General features: G+C 46.1%; 1 protein-coding gene across 4 annotated transcripts in view; it reads left to right on the top strand.

The window, feature by feature from the left end:
• Positions 1-2660: 2660 nt before the first annotated feature.
• ZNF414 (zinc finger protein 414) overlaps positions 2661-18492 on the top strand; it is a 93413-nt gene continuing 77581 nt past the window's right edge. For 2 of the 4 annotated variants that reach the window (XM_033955188.1, XM_033955187.1), the window contains exons 1-2: positions 2661-2811; positions 10037-10196. In XM_033955188.1, the coding sequence (XP_033811079.1) occupies positions 2809-2811; positions 10037-10196 (163 nt within the window). In that variant the 5' untranslated portion in view covers positions 2661-2808. Of the gene's footprint in view, positions 2816-2903; positions 3006-10036; positions 10197-18492 lie in introns of those variants that run through there. The other 2 variants (XM_033955189.1, XM_033955190.1) reach the window with 2 other exon arrangements.

Below are 18492 nucleotides of genomic sequence, written 5' to 3'. Positions count from 1 at the left end.
CATAGGAGAGGGGGTGAAGAAAGAAAAATGGAGAGAGGGTGAAGCTGAAATGAATCAAGTGCAAAGGAGAGAAGGGACACAGGATATACAGTTTATTGAAGGGACATGAAAGAGGGAAGATGCCATATGGAAGAGAGAGAGGGTGGACAGTAGATGGAAGGGGCAGAGAGAGTGTGGGCAGTAGATGGAAGGAGTAGAGAGAAGGCAGAAGCTGGATGGAAGGGGCAAAGAGAGGGTAGATGTTGCATGGAAGGGAGAGAGGACAAACACTGTATAGAAAGAAGAGAGCAAAGAGAAGATGATTAAAGCAGAAATGACAAAAGATAGAAAGATTTTTTTGTTGCTTTACTTAGAATCAAGTAGTATTGTAACTGTATTGATAAAAGTTTATAAATAGGAAATGGAAATAAGGCAATTTTTTGGACTAAACCCCTTTACTCAGGTCAGGACAGGATACCATAACAGCAGTATACTGCACTGTTCTGAAGAAAGATTTAGCCTCTGAAAGCTAATTGAAAAATGGATTAGTCCAATAAAATGGTGTGCAATAAATAGTTTGCAATAAAGCCGGCAAGGACCTTTGCGGATCCGTAAGAATCAACAAAAGATCATCTGCATATGCAAGCACCTTGACCTGGTCCTGTGAAATAGGGACCCCACTAATTTCAGGCAACTATTTAATCATTAATAGTGGAAGATCCAACGTTAAAAGAAAAAGCAGGGGAGATAGGGGACATCCCTGTCGAGTGCCTCAGACAATAGGGAAGAGGGAAGACCTAATCCCATTGACTAGCACACATGCCTGTGGGGAGTTGTATAGTGCTTGAACAGCACGCAGAAACAAGCCCTGCACACTCAAATAGGAAAGAACTCCAAACAGAACGGGTCACAAAACCTAATCAAAGGCTTTTTCCGCATCTAGCTCACCACAATTGAAGGCAACTCATGGTGTTGACAATATGCCATAGCTAAAAGTAGCAGCAGGAATAGCCTCACAAGCATGTAGCTATATGTGGATTTGTTATAAAATTGCTTTTTTCAAAATCATCATGCCCTGACGAAACATTTACCCAGTCAATATCGGGGTAGTTGAAATCATCCATTATTACTATGTTACCCAGTTTGTTAGACTTCCTAATTTCTGGTAACATTTCAGCATTTGTCCGTTCATCCTGGTCAGGCAGACAGTATTACACTCCTATGAACCTTTTTCCCTTACTCATGGAATTTCTACCCATAGGGATTCCAAGATGTGTTTCTGCTCCTGTAGAATTTTGAGCCCATTCGATTTGAGGCCCTCCTTAACATTTAATGCTACACCTCACTGTTTTGATCCACCCTGTCACTATGATATAACTTATACCATGATATGACAGTGCTCCATTAGTTATCTTCCTTCCACTAGATTTCAGAGATGCCTAGGGTTACCAGATTTTATTATCTTAAATCTGGACCCATGATCCTGCCCCCCCTCCCCCCCGTTAAACCCAGCCATGCCCCGCCCAAGTTGTACACGCTCTGTTCCACCCCAGCCTCGCCCCCCCCCCCCAACCTTTTCTTGTGCTTGGAGCTACATCGGGAGGGCATCTGCGCATGCACAGGTGTGACATGATGATGTCACACCCATGTATGTGATGTTACTACGTTGCATCCACGCATGCACAGATACCCTCCTGATGTGGTCCTGAGCTGGAAGCTTTTCAAAACCCGTTTAAAGTGTTGGGTTTTGAAAGGTCGTCCAGATGCCTGGACAGTCCTCTAAAAAGACATGTCCATGTAAATCCAATCATCTGGTAATAATAATAATTTTATTCTTATATATCGCCATACCCAGCGTACCCTATTATATAGGGTTACCATTTTTGGGCTGCACAACCCCAGACACATGGCCTCACCCTCTTCTGCCTCCTGTCTTGCCCCAGCCACGCACCCCCAAAGTCTCCTCTCATCTTCCCCGGGCTCCAGCCACATCTGGAGGACCTGGAGCATGCATGGATGTATGTGATGTTATCCGCGCAGGCTCAGAGGCCCTCCAGATAAGGCCGGAGCGCGTTGGGTCTTTCCAAAACCTGGACAAACTGATGGGTTTTGGAAAGTTCATCCGAGCACTTGTACAGTCTTCTAAAAACAGGACATGTCCAGGTTTTCCAGGACATCCGGTGACCCTATCTATCTTTTCATTTAGTGCAATATATTCTAACTTTCCCATTTTGTTTCTTAGGCTTCTGGCATTTGCATACAGATTCTTAATATTTGAGAGACTTTTATTTGATATACAGTATTCCTATTGTTAGGAACATTGTTTATTTTTAATTATGATATTTATATCTTCAAAAGAGTAGAAATCATTAGCTCACGCAAGCCCTCCCATATTCATATCACTCGAAGTATTGTACCACTTCTTTTTCCTATAGACACACCCTGTTTTTAAAAAATAAATCCTTCATGTACTGTACAGGTTTCCTCTTAACAACTTCCTGTTCATGAAGTCCCGCTCCTTTTTTGACGCGCTTCCTGGGGTTTTCACGAAAATTACTTCCTGTTTCGCAAAATCACGCCCTTTGGGGGGAGGGGTGTATAGGTCCGCGCGCTGATGCTCTCGCGGCATTTACCTCCTGTTAGCCGAATTACGCCCTTTCTTTTTTTTTATTATTACCTTTTGTGCCGCGTGCTTACTCTCTCGCGAGAGTACCGTTGTAAAATGGCCGCTGCGTAGTTTTCTCCTCCTACTCTTTCACTTCCACGCCCCTTTCCCCTAGCTTCCATAGCTGTTGCGGAACAAAGGCCGGTGTTCGACTCACCCGTGTCATGGTAGGTGAGCAGCTCTTTCAGTTACCTATACACTTGCCCTTCGCAACCCCTGACTTCTTGGGTGAGGTAGGGGGATGGGCGGGACATAGGTATCGTTGCATGACCAGAACGGGACTAAAAGAGGAAGGGAACTTTGTGTGTACTGGGGGGGTGGAGGCGGTACGCTAGGGACATTGAGAGGAACCTAGGGAAAGGTGAGTGGCGGCCTAAACAAATTCGTGAGCAGTGGTCCATCCACTATGGGTGAATGCCTTGCAGGAATTGCAAGAAAAGGTGGATGGCGGGGCCTAAGGAAACCCTAGGGGAGATGGCGATGCGCTTAGGCAAACTCGGGGAGGAGTTGTGAGGGGCGCGGAAAGTGTGGGAGAAGGGAACATGATTCCAGGTGGGGGAGGGGATATGGATTTCTCAGAGATCGCGAGTTTTAATCAGCCGGTTGCCTTCGTAATTTTGTGTGTACAGTATCTTCCTTAAAAAATAAGGTAGTGTCTTAAAAGAAGACCATATCTTTGCATATTACTTCATTAGATTAGAGCAAGGGTTTTCAACCCAGTCCCGGGGACGCACTGCTATTCGTTTTATTTGTAATCTACAATGAATGATCACATTTGCATGTACTACCTCTATTGTTTGCACATCTACCTCGTGCATATTTTTTGTGGCTATCCTGAAAATCTGACTGGATAGGTACGTTCTGAAGGCTGGGTAAACCACCGAATTAGAGGGTCGGCCCATTTATATTAGTTTCCCAGATAACGTTCTGATAAATATGGCTTCATCTGGCACCTCTCTCGTAAGATATATGATTGGTATAGTTATAGTACTGATGGTTTTAGAGGTTCTTCATGATTTTTGCATTCTTCTACACCCCCATATTTGTGGTTTTGTTGGTTTCATCAGAAATGTATCACTTGATTGAATTTCATACATGTAAGAAATAGTAAATATTTATACTTATACATATCTGTATCATGAAATATATTCACATGAATTATAATTATGGAAGAAAATATATTCCTATAAAAGATCGTGCACAGTGCAAAACTTATATATGAACATTATCAAGAAATCCTATAAGCATAAACCAGTAAATACAAATATCTGACCTGCACTATTCTGGCACCAGTGAAAGGTCTTTAATTATATATAGACATTTAAGGCAGCCATGTTAACTAGAATTTTAAACACTTAGGCCCAGATTCTCAAAAAGTGCGTCCCGATTTTAGGCAGCTGTAGGCGTCTTACAGCTGTCTAATCAGCCAATCGGGATGCACGTTTAAAAAAAAAAATGCTCCCCAGGCAGGCCTGAAGGCACCTCCGGGAGCCTAGGGAGACCCGCAAGACGCCTAAGCTCGCCTAAGGGCCTTAGGCGAACCTAGGTGGCCCTACGCGTCTCCCTAGTAGAGGAATAAACCTTAAAAATGTAGGCCAGCAAAATGCTGGTCTACATTGTAAGTAGATGCAGCTGCTATACTTATCGCGGCAAGGGATCTCTCTGCCGCTATAAGTATAGCGGGCCGCGGCCTGTCCGATCGGATGCCGCCGCCCCCCCCCCCCCGACATTACCGATCTCCCTCCCACCCCGACACTACCGACCGACCGCCCCCCCCGACACTACCGACCGCCCCCCCCCGACACTACTGATGCTGGCAGGAGAGTGTCCAATCCCTCCTGCCCGAAGACGGCGCACCCCCCCCCCTCCTGCCCGAAGACGGAGCACCACCCCCCGGCGCTAACAACCCCCAAACTAACCTGTTCTTCAGGCCAGACGGTTCTTTCCCGTCTAGCCGGTAAGCCCGCCTCGTCGAAATGAGGCGGGCTCGCCCCTCCCCGCCGAAGCCTAAGGCCTGATTGGCCCAGGCTCTAGAAGCCTGGACCAATCAGGCCTTAGGCATAGCGGGTCCGCCCATCCCCACTAAATCTAAGGTCTGATTGGCCAAGTGGGGATGGGCGGACCCGCTATGCCTAAGGCCTGATTGGTCCAGGCTTCTAGAGCCTGGGCCAATCAGGCCTTAGGCTTCGGCGGGATGGGCCGGGAAGGGGCGAGCCCGCCTCATTTCGACGAGGCGGGCTTACCGGCTAGACGGGAAAGAACCGTCTGGCCCGAAGAACAGGTTAATTTGGGGGTTGTTAGCGCCGGGGGGTGGTGTGCCGTCTTCGGGCAGGAGGGGGGGATGTGCCGTCTTCGGGCAGGAGGGATTGGGCACTCTCCTGCCAGCATCGGTAGCGCCGGGGGGTGGTGTTCAGTCTTCGGGCAGGAGGGGGGGATGTGCCGTCTTCGGGCAGGAGGGGGGGGGGTGCCGTCTTCGGGCAGGAGGGATTGGACACTCTCCTGCCAGCATCAGTAGTGTCGGGGGGGGGCGGTCGGTAGTGTCGGGGGGGGGCGGTCGGTCGGTAGTGTCGGGGGGGGGGGGGCATCCGATCGGACAGGCCGCGGCCCGCTATACTTATAGCGGCAGAGAGATTCCTTGCCGCGATAAGTGTAGCGGGCCGTGTCTAATCTAACCCGATTCTCTAACCCGCGTCTGTAACATGGACGCCGGTTACAGAATCGGGGTTTAGTTTAGGCCGATTCTGAATAGGACGCCTCTCCCGGGCGTCCTATACAGAATCAGGGCCTCGCCTTCAATATAGGCGGCCTGCCTGGGGAGCATTTTGTTTTTTTAAAAAACGTGCATCCCGATTGGCTGATTAGACAGCTGTAGGACGCCTACAGCTGCCTAAAATCGGGACGCACTTTTAGAGAATCTGGGCCTTAGTGCTCCTTTTATCAAGGTGCGGTAGGGGTTTCACGCGCAGAATACCGCCTGCCGCACTAGTCGCTAACGCCTCCATTGACGAGGCGTTAGGATTTTAGGCTGCCGCAGGGGTTAGCGCGCCTTGATAAAAGGTGCCCTTAGGCATCTGCTTCTTTATGTTTTGAATTAATCTTATTCCAGATATTTGTCATTTTTTAAATTGTAAATACACACAGGGATAATTTTTGCTATTCCATATTATAGTTCTAGTGAAATAGTTGTAGTTAACGACCAAAATAGTCCTTTCATTATGCACTGTCTAAAATAGATTAATCCGTCTTTGATAGATGAGGGTAAATTGAAAAATAAAGGCAAATTCATTTAATGGCTTCAATAAAAGTACAGTGGTGCCTCGCATAACGAACGCCTCGCACAGCGAACGCTGCGCACAACGAACTTCATGTCTTGCTTCCCACAACGAACTTCGTTTCACACAACGAAGTCGCCCGAGCTGCATCCTTCCGCGCAGGCACCGCGCTTAACTGCCCTCTCTCCGCCTGGCTCTCTGTGAAACAAGCACTGGCGCTACAGCCGACACCCCGCCGAGAAGAGAAAGTGATGTCGGCAGGGAAAGAAGCACGGTATCAAGCAGCTGTGGGTCCTGCACCGCCGATGCGGCTGCATCCACTGAGAGAGCCAGCGAAACTGAATGCACATCATTCGGGCGGGAAAATGCCAACTCAACCGGCGCCATGACTACATCTTCCCCCGAAGCGTCCACATACCCTGCAGCGCATAACCCCGATGGTGTTTGCCGCTTCCCACACCGGAAACAACTTTTAACCACCTCTGCTGCCATGTTACTGCACCGAAAAAGAGAAAAAACTAACACCACAGAACATGAAAACCACCGGGCCAACCAAAAATAAGCCAAGAAAAAAAATGAACAGTTAAGTCCCTCTCTCACTGTAAAATTAGACTCTACTTAGTCTGTCTTTAAATTTAAAAAATGTGTGTTGTTTTAAAAAAACAATTATGTTTTTAGATGTATCTAAATAAAAATAATAACAAAAAATTTATCTTTTTTTATGTCATCTTAGCATATTTTATGCTACAGAACGAATTATTTTTTTTAACATGTATTGTTATGGGAAAACGCGTTTCACATAACGAACTTTTCGCATAACAAACTTGCTCCTGGAACCAATTAAGTTCGTTGTGTGAGGCACCACTGTAATTGTGACCAATTGAGCATATCACTTTTCCACATAGTCTCCATGCAAGACGCATTTATTGTATAAGAACATAAGAATTGCCACTGCTGGGTCAGACCAGTGGTCCGTGCCCAGCAGTCTGCTCCCGCAGCGGCCCTTAGATAAAGGACCAGAGCCTTAACTGAGTCTAGCCTTAACCTGCATACATTCTGGTCTAGCAGGAACTTGTCTAACTTTGTCTTAAATCTCTGGAGGGTGTTTTCCCCTAAGACAGCCTCCGGAAGAGCATTCCAGTTTTCCATCACTCTCTGGGTGAAAAAGAACTTATTTATGTTTGTACAGAATCTATCCCCTGTTAACTTTAGAGAGTGCCCTCTTGTTCTCCCTACCTTGGAGAGGGTGAACAACCTGTCTTTGTCTACTAAGTCTATTCCCTTCATTATTTTGAACGTTTCAATCATGTCCCCTCTGTCTCCTCTTTTCAAGGGAGAAGAGGCCCAGTTTCTCTAATCTCTTACTGTACGACAACTCCTCCAGCCCCTTAACTATTTTAGTCGCTCTTCTCTAGACCCTTTCGAGTAGTACCGTGTCCTTCTTCAAGTACAGCGACCAGTGCTGGACACAGTATTCCAGGTGGGGTCGCACCATGGCCCGGTACAGCAGCATGATAACCTTCTCCGATCTGTTCGTGATCCCCTTCTTAATCATTCTAAGCATTCTGTTCGCCCTTTTCGCCGCTGCCGTGCATTGCGCAGACAGCTTCATCAACTTGTCGACCAGTACTCCCAAGTCTCTTTCCTGGAGAGTATGTCCGAGTACTGCACCAGACATCCTGTATTCGTGTACAAGATTTTTGTTACCGACATACATCATCTTACACTTATCCACGTTAAACTTCATTTGCCATGTCGCAGCCCATTTCTCGAGCATGTTTGTCCTGTTGCAGGTCCTAGCAATCCTCCTGCGTCTTCACTATGAATAACTTTGTATCGTCTGCAAATTTAATCACCTTGCTCGTCGTTCCAATTTCCAGGTCGTTTATAAATATGTTGAAGAGCACGGGCCCAAGCACTGAACCCTGCGGCACTCCACTGGTGACGCTTTTCAAGTCCGAGTATTGTCCATTTACCCCCACTCTCTGTTTTCTATCCGCCAGCCAGTTTTTGATCCACTTGAGTATTTTACCCTCAGTCCCATGGCTCACAATTTTTCAAAGTAGTCGTTCATGCGAAACCTTGTCAAACGCCTTCTAAAAATCCAGATATACAATGTCAACCAGGTTACCTTTGTCTATCTGCCTGTTAACTCCCTCGAAGAAGTGCATCAAGTTTGTCAAGCAAGATCTTCCTTTGCTGAAGCTGTGCTGGCTGGTCCTCATCAGATTGTGTCCGTCAAGGTGGACAACGATGCGGTCCTCCGGTACTGAGGTCAGACTCATTGGCCTGTAGTTTCCTGGATCTCCCCTCGAACCTTTCTTGAAGATCGGCGAAACATTCGCCACTTTCCAGTCTTCCGGAATCCTTCCCGATTTGATCGACAGATTTGTTATTAGTTGAAGCAGTTCAGCTATAACCCCTTTCAGTTCCTTGATTACCCTCGGATGGATGCCATCTGGTCCAGGGGATTTATCGTTTTTAAGCCTGTCAATCTGCTTGCATACCTCTTCTAGACTGACCATCAATCCAGTCAGTTTCCTGTCTTCGTTTCCTAGGTATAGCCTGTCAGCTTCTGGTATGTTGCGTATATCCTCTTCTGTAAACTCAGACACAAAAAAAGTGTTCAGTTTGTCGGCGATGGCTTTGTCCTCTTTCAGCACTCCCTTTATTCCATGGTCGTCTAACGGCCCCAACGCTTCCTTCGTGGGTCGTTTCTCCTTAATATATTGAAGTTTTTCACCTCCTTGGCAATTTTTTCCTCGTCCCTTTTGGCCCCTCTTACCACCTTATGGCACCTGCTTTGATGTTGCTTGTGCTTTTTCCAGTTTTCGGCCGTTTTTTACCTTTTCCATTCTTTAAACAAAGCCTTTTGTCTCTGATTGCTTCTTTCACTGCTACAGTGAGCCACGCTGGTTCCTTGTTCTTTTTCCTTTTGGATCCCTTGTTGATATGCGGTATATTTAGATTTTGCACCTTGGTGACTGTGTCCTTAAAAAGGGACCACACTTGCTCTATTGTTTTTACAGCACTTATCCTCTTCTTAATCTTCTTCCCCACTATGAATCTCATCCCTTCATAATTCCCTTTTTGGAAGTTCAGCACCATGGCCGTCGTTCTGGATTGTTATTTCGCCCCCGTGACCAGGTTGAAGCAGATCATATTGTAATCACTGCTTCCCACCGTCCCTTCTACTTCTACATCTTGTGCCGGTTCTCGTAGTCCATTTAGAATTAAGTCCAGAATTGCATTTCCTCTCGTGTTTTCCTTGACAAGTTGTTCCAGGAAGCAATCGCCCACTGCATCCAGGAACTTGGTTTCCCTACCGCAGCCAGAGGTGCCTAGGTTCCAGTCTATCCCTGGGTAATTGAAGTCACCCATGATAACTTCATTGCCTCCCTTGCAGTTGTGTTTAATCTCAGCTGCCATTTCTTCATTAATTTCTTCGGACTGCCCTGGGGGATGGTAGTAGATGCCGATCTTCATTTCCGTTCCATTTGTTCCGGAATTTTCACCCATAGATATTCTAATAGAGAATGACACGGTGGCTGTTACCCGCGGCTAGCCACGGATAACCCGCCAAAACGGTGACCACAAAAAAAGGTCGCCGCGAGTTCGGGGACAAGGCCATTCACTGCCCCGTGGAGCGGTGAATGGTAGCACGGGGTGGGCATCTCTCCTGCCGGCTGACTTGTGATGGGGTTCGGGGGTTTCCTGTGTTGCCACTGAGCTGATTGCAGCAATCAGCTCAGCAGCAACGCAGTTCTCTAAATGGCACCTATGACATGAACGCCGGTAAGAGAATCGGGGTGGTTAGGCGAGTAACGGACAGACGCAGCAGTTTTCAAGAGCTGCTTAGGCGGCTGCTGAGATTGAGCGTCCTATACAGAATCAGGCCCTTAATGTTAATCTATAGGTGGTGATTTTTTTTTTTTTAAAGTTTAGTATTCAGATTTTAAAATAAACTTTTTATCCTTTAGAGTGAGCCAGCTATTGGAGAATGTTTGTCTGTTTATAACTACTCCCAGTGAAAGATCCTTGTAAGATATGCATATATGCTGTGTGTTATTTATACAGAGGACAAATCTGGCTTACATTGTTTGTTCTTTTCTCTGACAAGCATCACCAAGAGAAAACTCCTTCCCTGGAGACTGGAGTGCTACCTGACTCTGCTAGTGCCCTACAGGTGTACAAGAATGTCTGTGTTACTTCTAGAACCATAAAAACGCAGCTCAAGGCTGGAAGGGAAAAGCTACCTCCTCTTGCGCTTTCTGCATGCCGTAAGTATAAGTTTCAGCTGTGTATTTTATTTTATTTAGCCTGTCCTCCCAAAGTAGTTCAGAATGCATTATAAATCAGGTATTCAAGCATTTTCCCTATCTGTCCTGGTGGGATCACAATCTGTCTAATGTACCTGAAGCAGTAGAGGATTAAGTGACTTGCCCAGGATCACAAGGAGCAGTGCAGGGTTTGACCCCACACCCTCGGGACGCTGAGACTGTAGCTCTAACCACTATGCTATACTCGCTTCTAGGGGAGGGGCAACTTACTTAAGATAAGCCAGTGGCCTGGATGTCTAGTTTTGAACACTGAGTAACCCTATATAATGGGAAGAGGGTGACACAATTTGAGGGAAATTTAAAGTACAGTAGGAAATATCTTCAGAAATGTGGTTTTTTTTTGTTTGTTTTTTTTACTTTCAAGGGGAGTGGGGAGGTGTTCTGGGTAAAGCATGATCCCAGGGGTTCTTAACCCAGTCCTTAGGACACAATGAATGTGCATGAGATAAATTTGCATATACTGCCTCTTGTATGCAGATGTTTCTCATGCATATTCATTGTGGGTATCCTGTAAACCTAACTGGCTGGGTCTGTTCTGAGGACTGAGTTGAGAACACCTACTCCAGACAAGTCCAGGCATGCTGGGTATGCACTTCTACCAGCAGATGGAGACCGAAAACCACTAGCTTCAAAGTTATACTAGGGCAAGCAGGCAGCATATTCTCGCATATGTGTGACATCATCCATGGAGCCCTATAGGGACAGTGCAAAAGTGTACTGACACTTTAAAATTTTAAGTCTCAAGACTGCCTGTACTGCACATATGGCGTGCTTTCCCACCTGACATTGGCTCACGGGACTATCTCCAGTTTTCACGCAGAGCTAAGAAGCTGTGTTCTTTGGAATTAGTCCAAAGTGCTTCAAATTCAAAAGGTTTTTGTGCTTTCCTGTGTTTGTTACATTTCATTCTGTTTCTCATTTTATTCTTCCCTTTTCAAAGAATTCTATTTTTTCCCAATTTTCATTTTTGGGCCTTCAGCCTCTAGCAAGCCTGTTTTTAGGCCGGGAGTGTTGAATCGTTTTCGGTAACCTACTCGACCTCCTGGGACCATTGAGTCTTTCAATTTTTGCAGCAGCAGTGAAAGCCTCTTTGTGAAAGCCATCCAGTGTATTTAAGTGGTGCACTCTGTGCAGCAGGACCATATCAATCACTGATCTACATAATTGGTGTCTGTAGTGTCTTGGTCCTGCTCATCATCCACTTTCTTATAAGCACTGCTCTACACTTCAAAAAGGATCACTGAAGACTAGACAGTTCCAATTCGATAAATTTTTTCTATTGTCTTCGAGAGCATTAACATCGGGAAGATCGACAGCACCAAAAACATCTACAGCAGGGCTGCCCAAGTCCGGTCCTCGAGATCTACTGGCAGGATATCAGAATATCAACAATGAATATGCCTGAGAGAGAGATTTGCATACCAAGAAGGCATTGCAGGCAAATCTCTCTCATGCATATTCATTCTGGATATCCTGAAATCCTGGCCTGCCGGTAGATCTCGAGGACCGGACTTGGGCAGCCCTGGTCTACAGCTTCCAATGCCGATATGTGTAAGGCACCTCTAGCATCAAAGATGGTACCGACTTGACACCTCACTTGGCGTCAGTATTTTTGCTGTCAAGGGTCGTCCCTCAAAAAGGCTAAAAAGCACAAGCATGCTTCTCCATCCAGGCATGCATCTGTGTCCTTACGAGCGTTGACACCCATCAACACGCTCTTAAGTGTCGACGCACTAAGGCATGCTCTCCTCCTTTACAGGCTCTGTCTCCTCAAAGATGTGCCTCATCAAGGCCACCAACACCTAGTCATCCTGTGGCACCTACTGTACTGACTACTATGGTGCTGGTGACCTCTCCAAGATCAAGTAAAGGAGATTCTAAAAGAGGATTTGGCTGACATGCTGCAGACACAAGTAGCTCAAGCTTCTGCGATGACACAACCAATACCAGCCTGGCCCAAACATCAACCTGTGCAAGCCTCGAGGACGAGATCTTGCTCTCCCCATTCCCATTGTCATTTCTTTAATAAGACATTAACTATTTTTTCTGTGACCCCTTTTTGTGCTAGTGGGGGTGGATTATGTGGCAGATATTCTGACATAATTAGAGTCATAAGCAGAATTTCTGTTTGCTTGATTTCTGCCCACAGAATGCTCTGGACCAGACAATGGGCGGGGAATTCAGTTTCTAAGCCACATTGAGCAGGCTTCCATTTAAGGGCCAGATGCTCTTTGGTAAAGGACTGGACGCTCTTATAGACTGTGTGGCAGATCACCCTAAGGCCTTGTCAGACAGCAGACCTCTGGCCCTTAGAGGGTCTGGTCGGGTTCATTTTCAAGGATTCCGTAGATCTAGTCAGCACAATGGAGGTTCCTGTACTAGAGACTATATCAGGGGTCAAGATAAAGGTTTGGCAGTATCAGAAAGCCCCAGACCTCTGGGTCTTAACACTGCAGCAGCTTCCAAGAAAGCCCAGTGATGCCAGGCGGTCTGCGACAATTCGTAGGAAAGCAGTTGGTAAAGTGAATTTAATAAAGCGTTCGTAAGTGTTTACAGCCTGTTGTCAAATATTATGAACTACTTTTAAAACTTCTCAGCGAGTGCCATCAGGTGGTGTTAACAAAATTTGGCCATATTAATACCAGACAAGAGTGTTAACTAAAGGAATCCAAGCATAGATAGCAGAACCACCAAATTAAACTACACAGTGCAAGCATAACCGTCAAAAATTAGCTTCTGTTTTTTACGCTCAATGTCATGAAATTTGGCCATATTAAAGCCATAGAAGAATGAAACACAGTTTTAAAAAAAGTGTTAAAGGAAAGATAATTATAAAGATTTTTTTTTTAATCATCCAAGCAATCATAGGTAGCAGAACCACCAAATTAAACTTCAAAACACTTTTTTTTTTCCACCCATCTCTACCTTTAGACAGGCGGATGATTCCAAGGTCATGCCACCTCCCTAACTCCCTTCCTTCCTTCTGTAACCCATGTTATCCCAGGACAAGCAGGCCGATATTCTCACGAATGGGTGACGTCACCATGGAGCCCTCGGTACGGATCACTTTAAGAACTTAGAAAGTTCATGACTCCCGCACCGTGTGCGCGCCCGATGGAAGCGCACGGTCCGTCAGTTATTTCGTTTCCGTGGAGCTAGGCAGTTTCTCTTTTATGACTTGTGTCTTTTTCACTGCCTTCTTGCTCACGCGGTACTTCTTTTTTCTTAGGATTTAATCCTTCTTTCTTTTTCTTTTATTGAAAGTTTAAAAAAAAATTTTTTTTTACTTTTTCGCTTTTACGCACGCGGCCCGGCGGGGCCTCTTTTCAGCTTTGAGCCTCGACCTTCGACTTGGCTGAGGCTGTTTTCCCTTCGATGTCACAACCGTCTACAGGGTTTAAGAAGTGTGGGCGGTGTAATCGTCCGATTTCCTTTATGGACCCGCATCGCTGCTGCCTTCAGTACCTCGGGCCGGACCATAAGGCTGAATCCTGTTTTCGTTGTTCTTCTCTTCAGAAAAGGACACTTTGAAACCGACAGATCCAGCAGCGATTACTATTCGGGCCGGCTATGGAAGGAGACTTGGCATCGGTGTCGGAGTCTACGCCAAAGTCTACTTCGCACCATTCTCCCTCAGTGTCCATGAGTAAGCCGGCTAAGAAGCCGCCTTCCTTTTCAGATCCTCAGGTCATTACTGCAGTGAGTCAAGTCCTGCCGACCTCGAGGCGTGCTAAAAAACGCTCGACTCCGATAGAGGCGAGTGCCTCGTCATCGGCCTCCTCATCTCCGGAGCGCAGAGCGGCACCCAAGGTACTGATGAAAAAGCAAGCGGTACCGGTGCAGTCTCGAGGACACAATTGCTGCGGTGGTTAAAGAGCAATTGCGAGAGCAGTTACGAGAGCAATTACAACTATTGCTCCCGGTCATGGCGACACCGGCTCCTCCGGTGTCAGCTCGATCTGAGCACATGATCTCGGCATCGACTTTAGCGGCATCGACCAGGTCGGAGCCATCGATGCAGGCATCCATCTTGACATGGACACCGACTAAGAAAGTGTCATTGGTGCCGACAGTTTTGTCTTCCAGTGCGATGTCGAATTCAGCTCGACATTGTTCTTCATTGACATCGCCTGAGACGATGTCGGTCAAATCAGGCAAGTCTCTTCGGAAGACTAGGCATATTGAACCTCCGACACCCAATTCCCAGGCTCCACCGACGAAAGACTCGGATCTTTGGGAAGACTCCGAGGAACCTATTCTTACAACCAAAGAGGCTTCCTCAGATGAGGATGATTCTTCTAAGGAGCCTGTTTCCAAGCCTGAGCAGACCTCCTTTTCTAAGTTCTTGAGGGAAATGTCAGAGGCGCTTTCCATTCCTTTTGAATCTGATTCTAAAAAATCTAAAGCATTTTTGGATGCATTAGATTTTGATCAACCCCCTAAGGAGTTTCTTAAGCTCCCTCTTCATGATATTCTTAGGGAGACTTATTATAAAAATTTAGAAACTCCGTTAACTATTCCAGGAGCTCCCCGGAAGCTGGACTCTCTTTACAGGGTGGTGACTCTTCCTGGTTTTGATAAGCCACAACTGCCTCATGAGTCTCTCCTTGTTGAGTCTACTCTTAAGAAATCTACAGGTGCTAGTGTTTATGCTTCTGGTCCTCCTGGTAGAGAAGGTAAAACTATAGATTGTTTTGGCAAACGTTTATTTCAAAATTCTACGCTTGCCAATCGATCTGGAAATTATGCTTTCCATTTCTCGTTTTACCTTAAACATTTAATTCAAGAAGTGTCTGCTTTCCAGAAATATTTACCTGACCGAAAGCTTTCTCTTTTTCAGCAACATATTGCTTCCTTGTTGCAATTAAGAAAATTCTTGGTTCGCTCTGTTTATGATACCTTTGAGCTTACCTCCAGAGCTACCGCCATGTCTGTTGCCATGAGAAGGTTAGCTTTGCTTCGAGTTTCTGAATTGGATGTTAATCATCAGGATCGTCTGGCCAATGCTCCTTGTTTGGGCGATGAGCTTTTTGGCGAGTCTTTAGATACTACGACCCAGAAGCTCTCAGCTCATGAAACCAGGTGGGATACTTTAATCAAGAACAAGAAAAAGCCTCCACCTGCTCGTCCTTTCAGGCCACAATCTACTTACCAACGTAGGTTGCTGCTAGACCCCTTCAACAACCTCAGTCTCAATCTCGGAGACCACGTCAACCTCAACAACAGCAGCCTCGTCAGCAACAGCAGTAACAACCAGCTGCACAACCTAAATCTCAGCAGCCCTTTTCACCTGTTTTTTCGGAACATAGCCAATCTTCAAATTTCTCATCCATTGCCTCAGCCCATAGGGGTTCATCAACCATTGGGAACTCATTACTTCGGACCATTGGGTTCTCACCATCGTTCGTCAGGGTTACACTCTTCATTTCCAATCTCTTCCTCCAGACTGCCCTCCAAAAGAGTCTGCTTTGGACCCTGCACAGTCCTCCATTCTTCTTCAAGAAGGATAATCTTTTCTTCAGCTAAATGCCATCGAAGAAGTTCCTCTCGACCAGCAGGGGAAGGGGTTTTATTCCTGTTACTTCTTGGTTCCCAAGAAGACAGGAGGACTCGGACCCATTTTGGATCTCAGAGCTCTCAACAACTTCTTGGTCAGAGAAAAATTCAGGATGTTGTCACTAGCTCTCCTGTATCCTCATCTCAATCTCAACGATTGGCTATGCTCCCTAGACCTCAAAGAAGCCTACATGCATATGCCCATGCATCCGGCCTCTCGGAAGTATCTTCGGTTTCAAATTCATCATCAGCATTACCAGTACAAGGTTCTTCCCTTCGGGTTGGCATCTTCTCCTTGAATATTCACAAAATGCCTCATTGTGGTGGTGGCTTGTCTACGGTTACACGGTCTCCAGGTCTTTCCCTACCTGGACGACTGATTAATCAAGGAGATTTCCTCTCAGAGAGTGGCTCATGCAACATCTCAAACCATCTCTCTTCTTCAGCTTCTGGAATTCGAAGTCAACTTTCCCAAATCAAATCTCATTCCAACACAGCGTCTCTAGTTCATTGGAGCAATTCTGGACATTACTCTGATGAGGGTGTTCCTTCCACCAGATTGACTTCAGACTCTCATCCGTCTCTGTCAGTAATTGCTTCCTCTTCAGACCATCTCTGCCAGACATATGATGGTTCTTCTGGGTCATATAGCTTCCACGGTCCAGGTCACACCTCTGGCAAGACTTCATCTGCGTACTTCTCAATGGACTCTAGCGTCCCAGTGGCCTCAAGCCAAGGATCGTCTCTCAAAGCACATATCCATCACATCGTCTCTTCTGCAGTCTGCGTTGGTGGATGACCTCCTCTAATCTTTCCAGAGGTCTCCTTTTTCATTTGCCAATCATCACTACAGACGCATCCCCTTATGCCTGGGGGGCGCATATGGACAATCTACAAACTCAGGGTTTTTGGACTGTCAGCGAAAAAAAATTTCACATCAGTTTTCTGGAACTCAGGGCGATGTTTTATGCTCTCAAGGCATTTCAACATCTTCTCTCTCCTCAAGTCCTTCTTCTTTGCACAGACAATCAAGTAGCAATGTATTACATCAATAAACAGGGAGGCACGGGTTCTTTCCTGTTTTATCAGGAAGCTCAAAAGATTTGGTCCTGGGTGACAACTCGTCATCTGTTCCTGAAAGCCGTATACATACAAGGCGAGAAGAATTCTCTAGCAGACAACCTCAGCAAAATTCTTCAACCTCACGAATGGACTCTCAACGTTCTCACTCTCCAATCAGTATTTGCTCAATGGGGCACACTGCAGGTGGATTTGTTTGCAGCTCCTCACAATCATCAGCTGCCCCAATTTTGCTCCAGGCTTTATTCTCCTCTCCGTCTGGCAGCGGATGCATTTCTACTGGATTGGATGGGTCGGTTTCTATATGCCTTCCCTCTACTTCCTCTCATATTGAGAACTCTGTTCAAACTCAAAACTGAGTCAGCCACCATGATTCTCATTGCTCCACGGTGGCCCAGACAACATTGGTTTTCCCTCCTCCTGCAACTCAGTTCTAGGGAACCAATACTACTTCCAGTGTTTCCTACGCTGCTTACTCAGAATCAGAAATCCCTTCTACATCCCAACCTTTAGTCTCTACATCTGACAGCTTGGTTTCTCTCGGGCTGAGTTCTACTCAATTGCTCCTCTCTCAGCCTGTACGTCACATCATTGATGCTTCCAGGAAACCGGCCACACAACAGTGTTATCAACAGAAGTGGACTCTGTTTTCTTCCTGGTGTTTACTTCATCATCATGATCCAACTTCCTTGACAGTGGAGTTAGTACTGGATTATCTTCTTTCTCTGTCAGACTCTGGTCTTAAGTCTACATCTATTAGAGTCCATCTCAGTGCTATTACTGCCTTTCATGAACCAGTGCAGGGTAAACCTCTTACTGCTCATCCTCTGGTATCCAGATTCATGAAAGGTTTTTCAATTTGAAACCGCCTCTTAAGCCTCCGCCTGTAGTCTGGGATCTTAATGTGGTTCTTTCCAGTTTGATGAAGCCTCCGTTTGAACCAATGGCCACGGCTCATCTCAAGTTTCTTACCTGGAAAGTGGTTTTTTCTTATTACTATCACCTCTGCCAGGAGGGTCAGTGAGTTGCATGCACTAGTTGCGGATCCATCTTTTACAGTTTTTCATCACGATAAGGTGCTTCTCTGCACTCATCAAAAGTTTCTCCCTAAAGTTGTCTCTGACTTTCACCTAAATCAATCCATTGTTCTCCCAGTGTTTTTCCCAAAACCTCATTCTCTTCCTGGGGAACAAGCTTTGCATACTTTAGACTGTAAACGAGCTTTGGCTTATTACCTGGATTGTACAAAACCACACAGAACCTCTCCCCAACTTTTTCTATCTTTTGATCCAAATAGATTGGGACATCCTGTTTCCAAGAGAACAATTTCTAATTGGCTTGCTGCCTGCATTTCATTTTGCTATGCTCAGACAGAGTATTCTCGGATAATAGAAACGTGGCAGATAAAGGCCAAATGGCCCATCTAGTCTGCCCATCCGCAGTAACCATTATCTCTTCCTTTCTTTCTTGAATTCAGATAACAAGCTTATGTAAACCAGCAGGGAGGCACCAAGAGTGTTCTCTTATGTCTGGAGGCCCAGATGTTATTCCATTGGGCAGAAGCCCACCTACTGGCGCTCTCAGCAGCTCATGTAGCTGG

The sequence above is a fragment of the Geotrypetes seraphini genome, chromosome 8 (genome assembly GCF_902459505.1).
Source record: "Geotrypetes seraphini chromosome 8, aGeoSer1.1, whole genome shotgun sequence".
In the NCBI taxonomy this organism is placed as follows: domain Eukaryota; kingdom Metazoa; phylum Chordata; class Amphibia; order Gymnophiona; family Dermophiidae; genus Geotrypetes; species Geotrypetes seraphini.
Note: the sequence above shows the minus strand (reverse complement) of the source record. Positions and strands in the feature narration are given on the sequence as shown.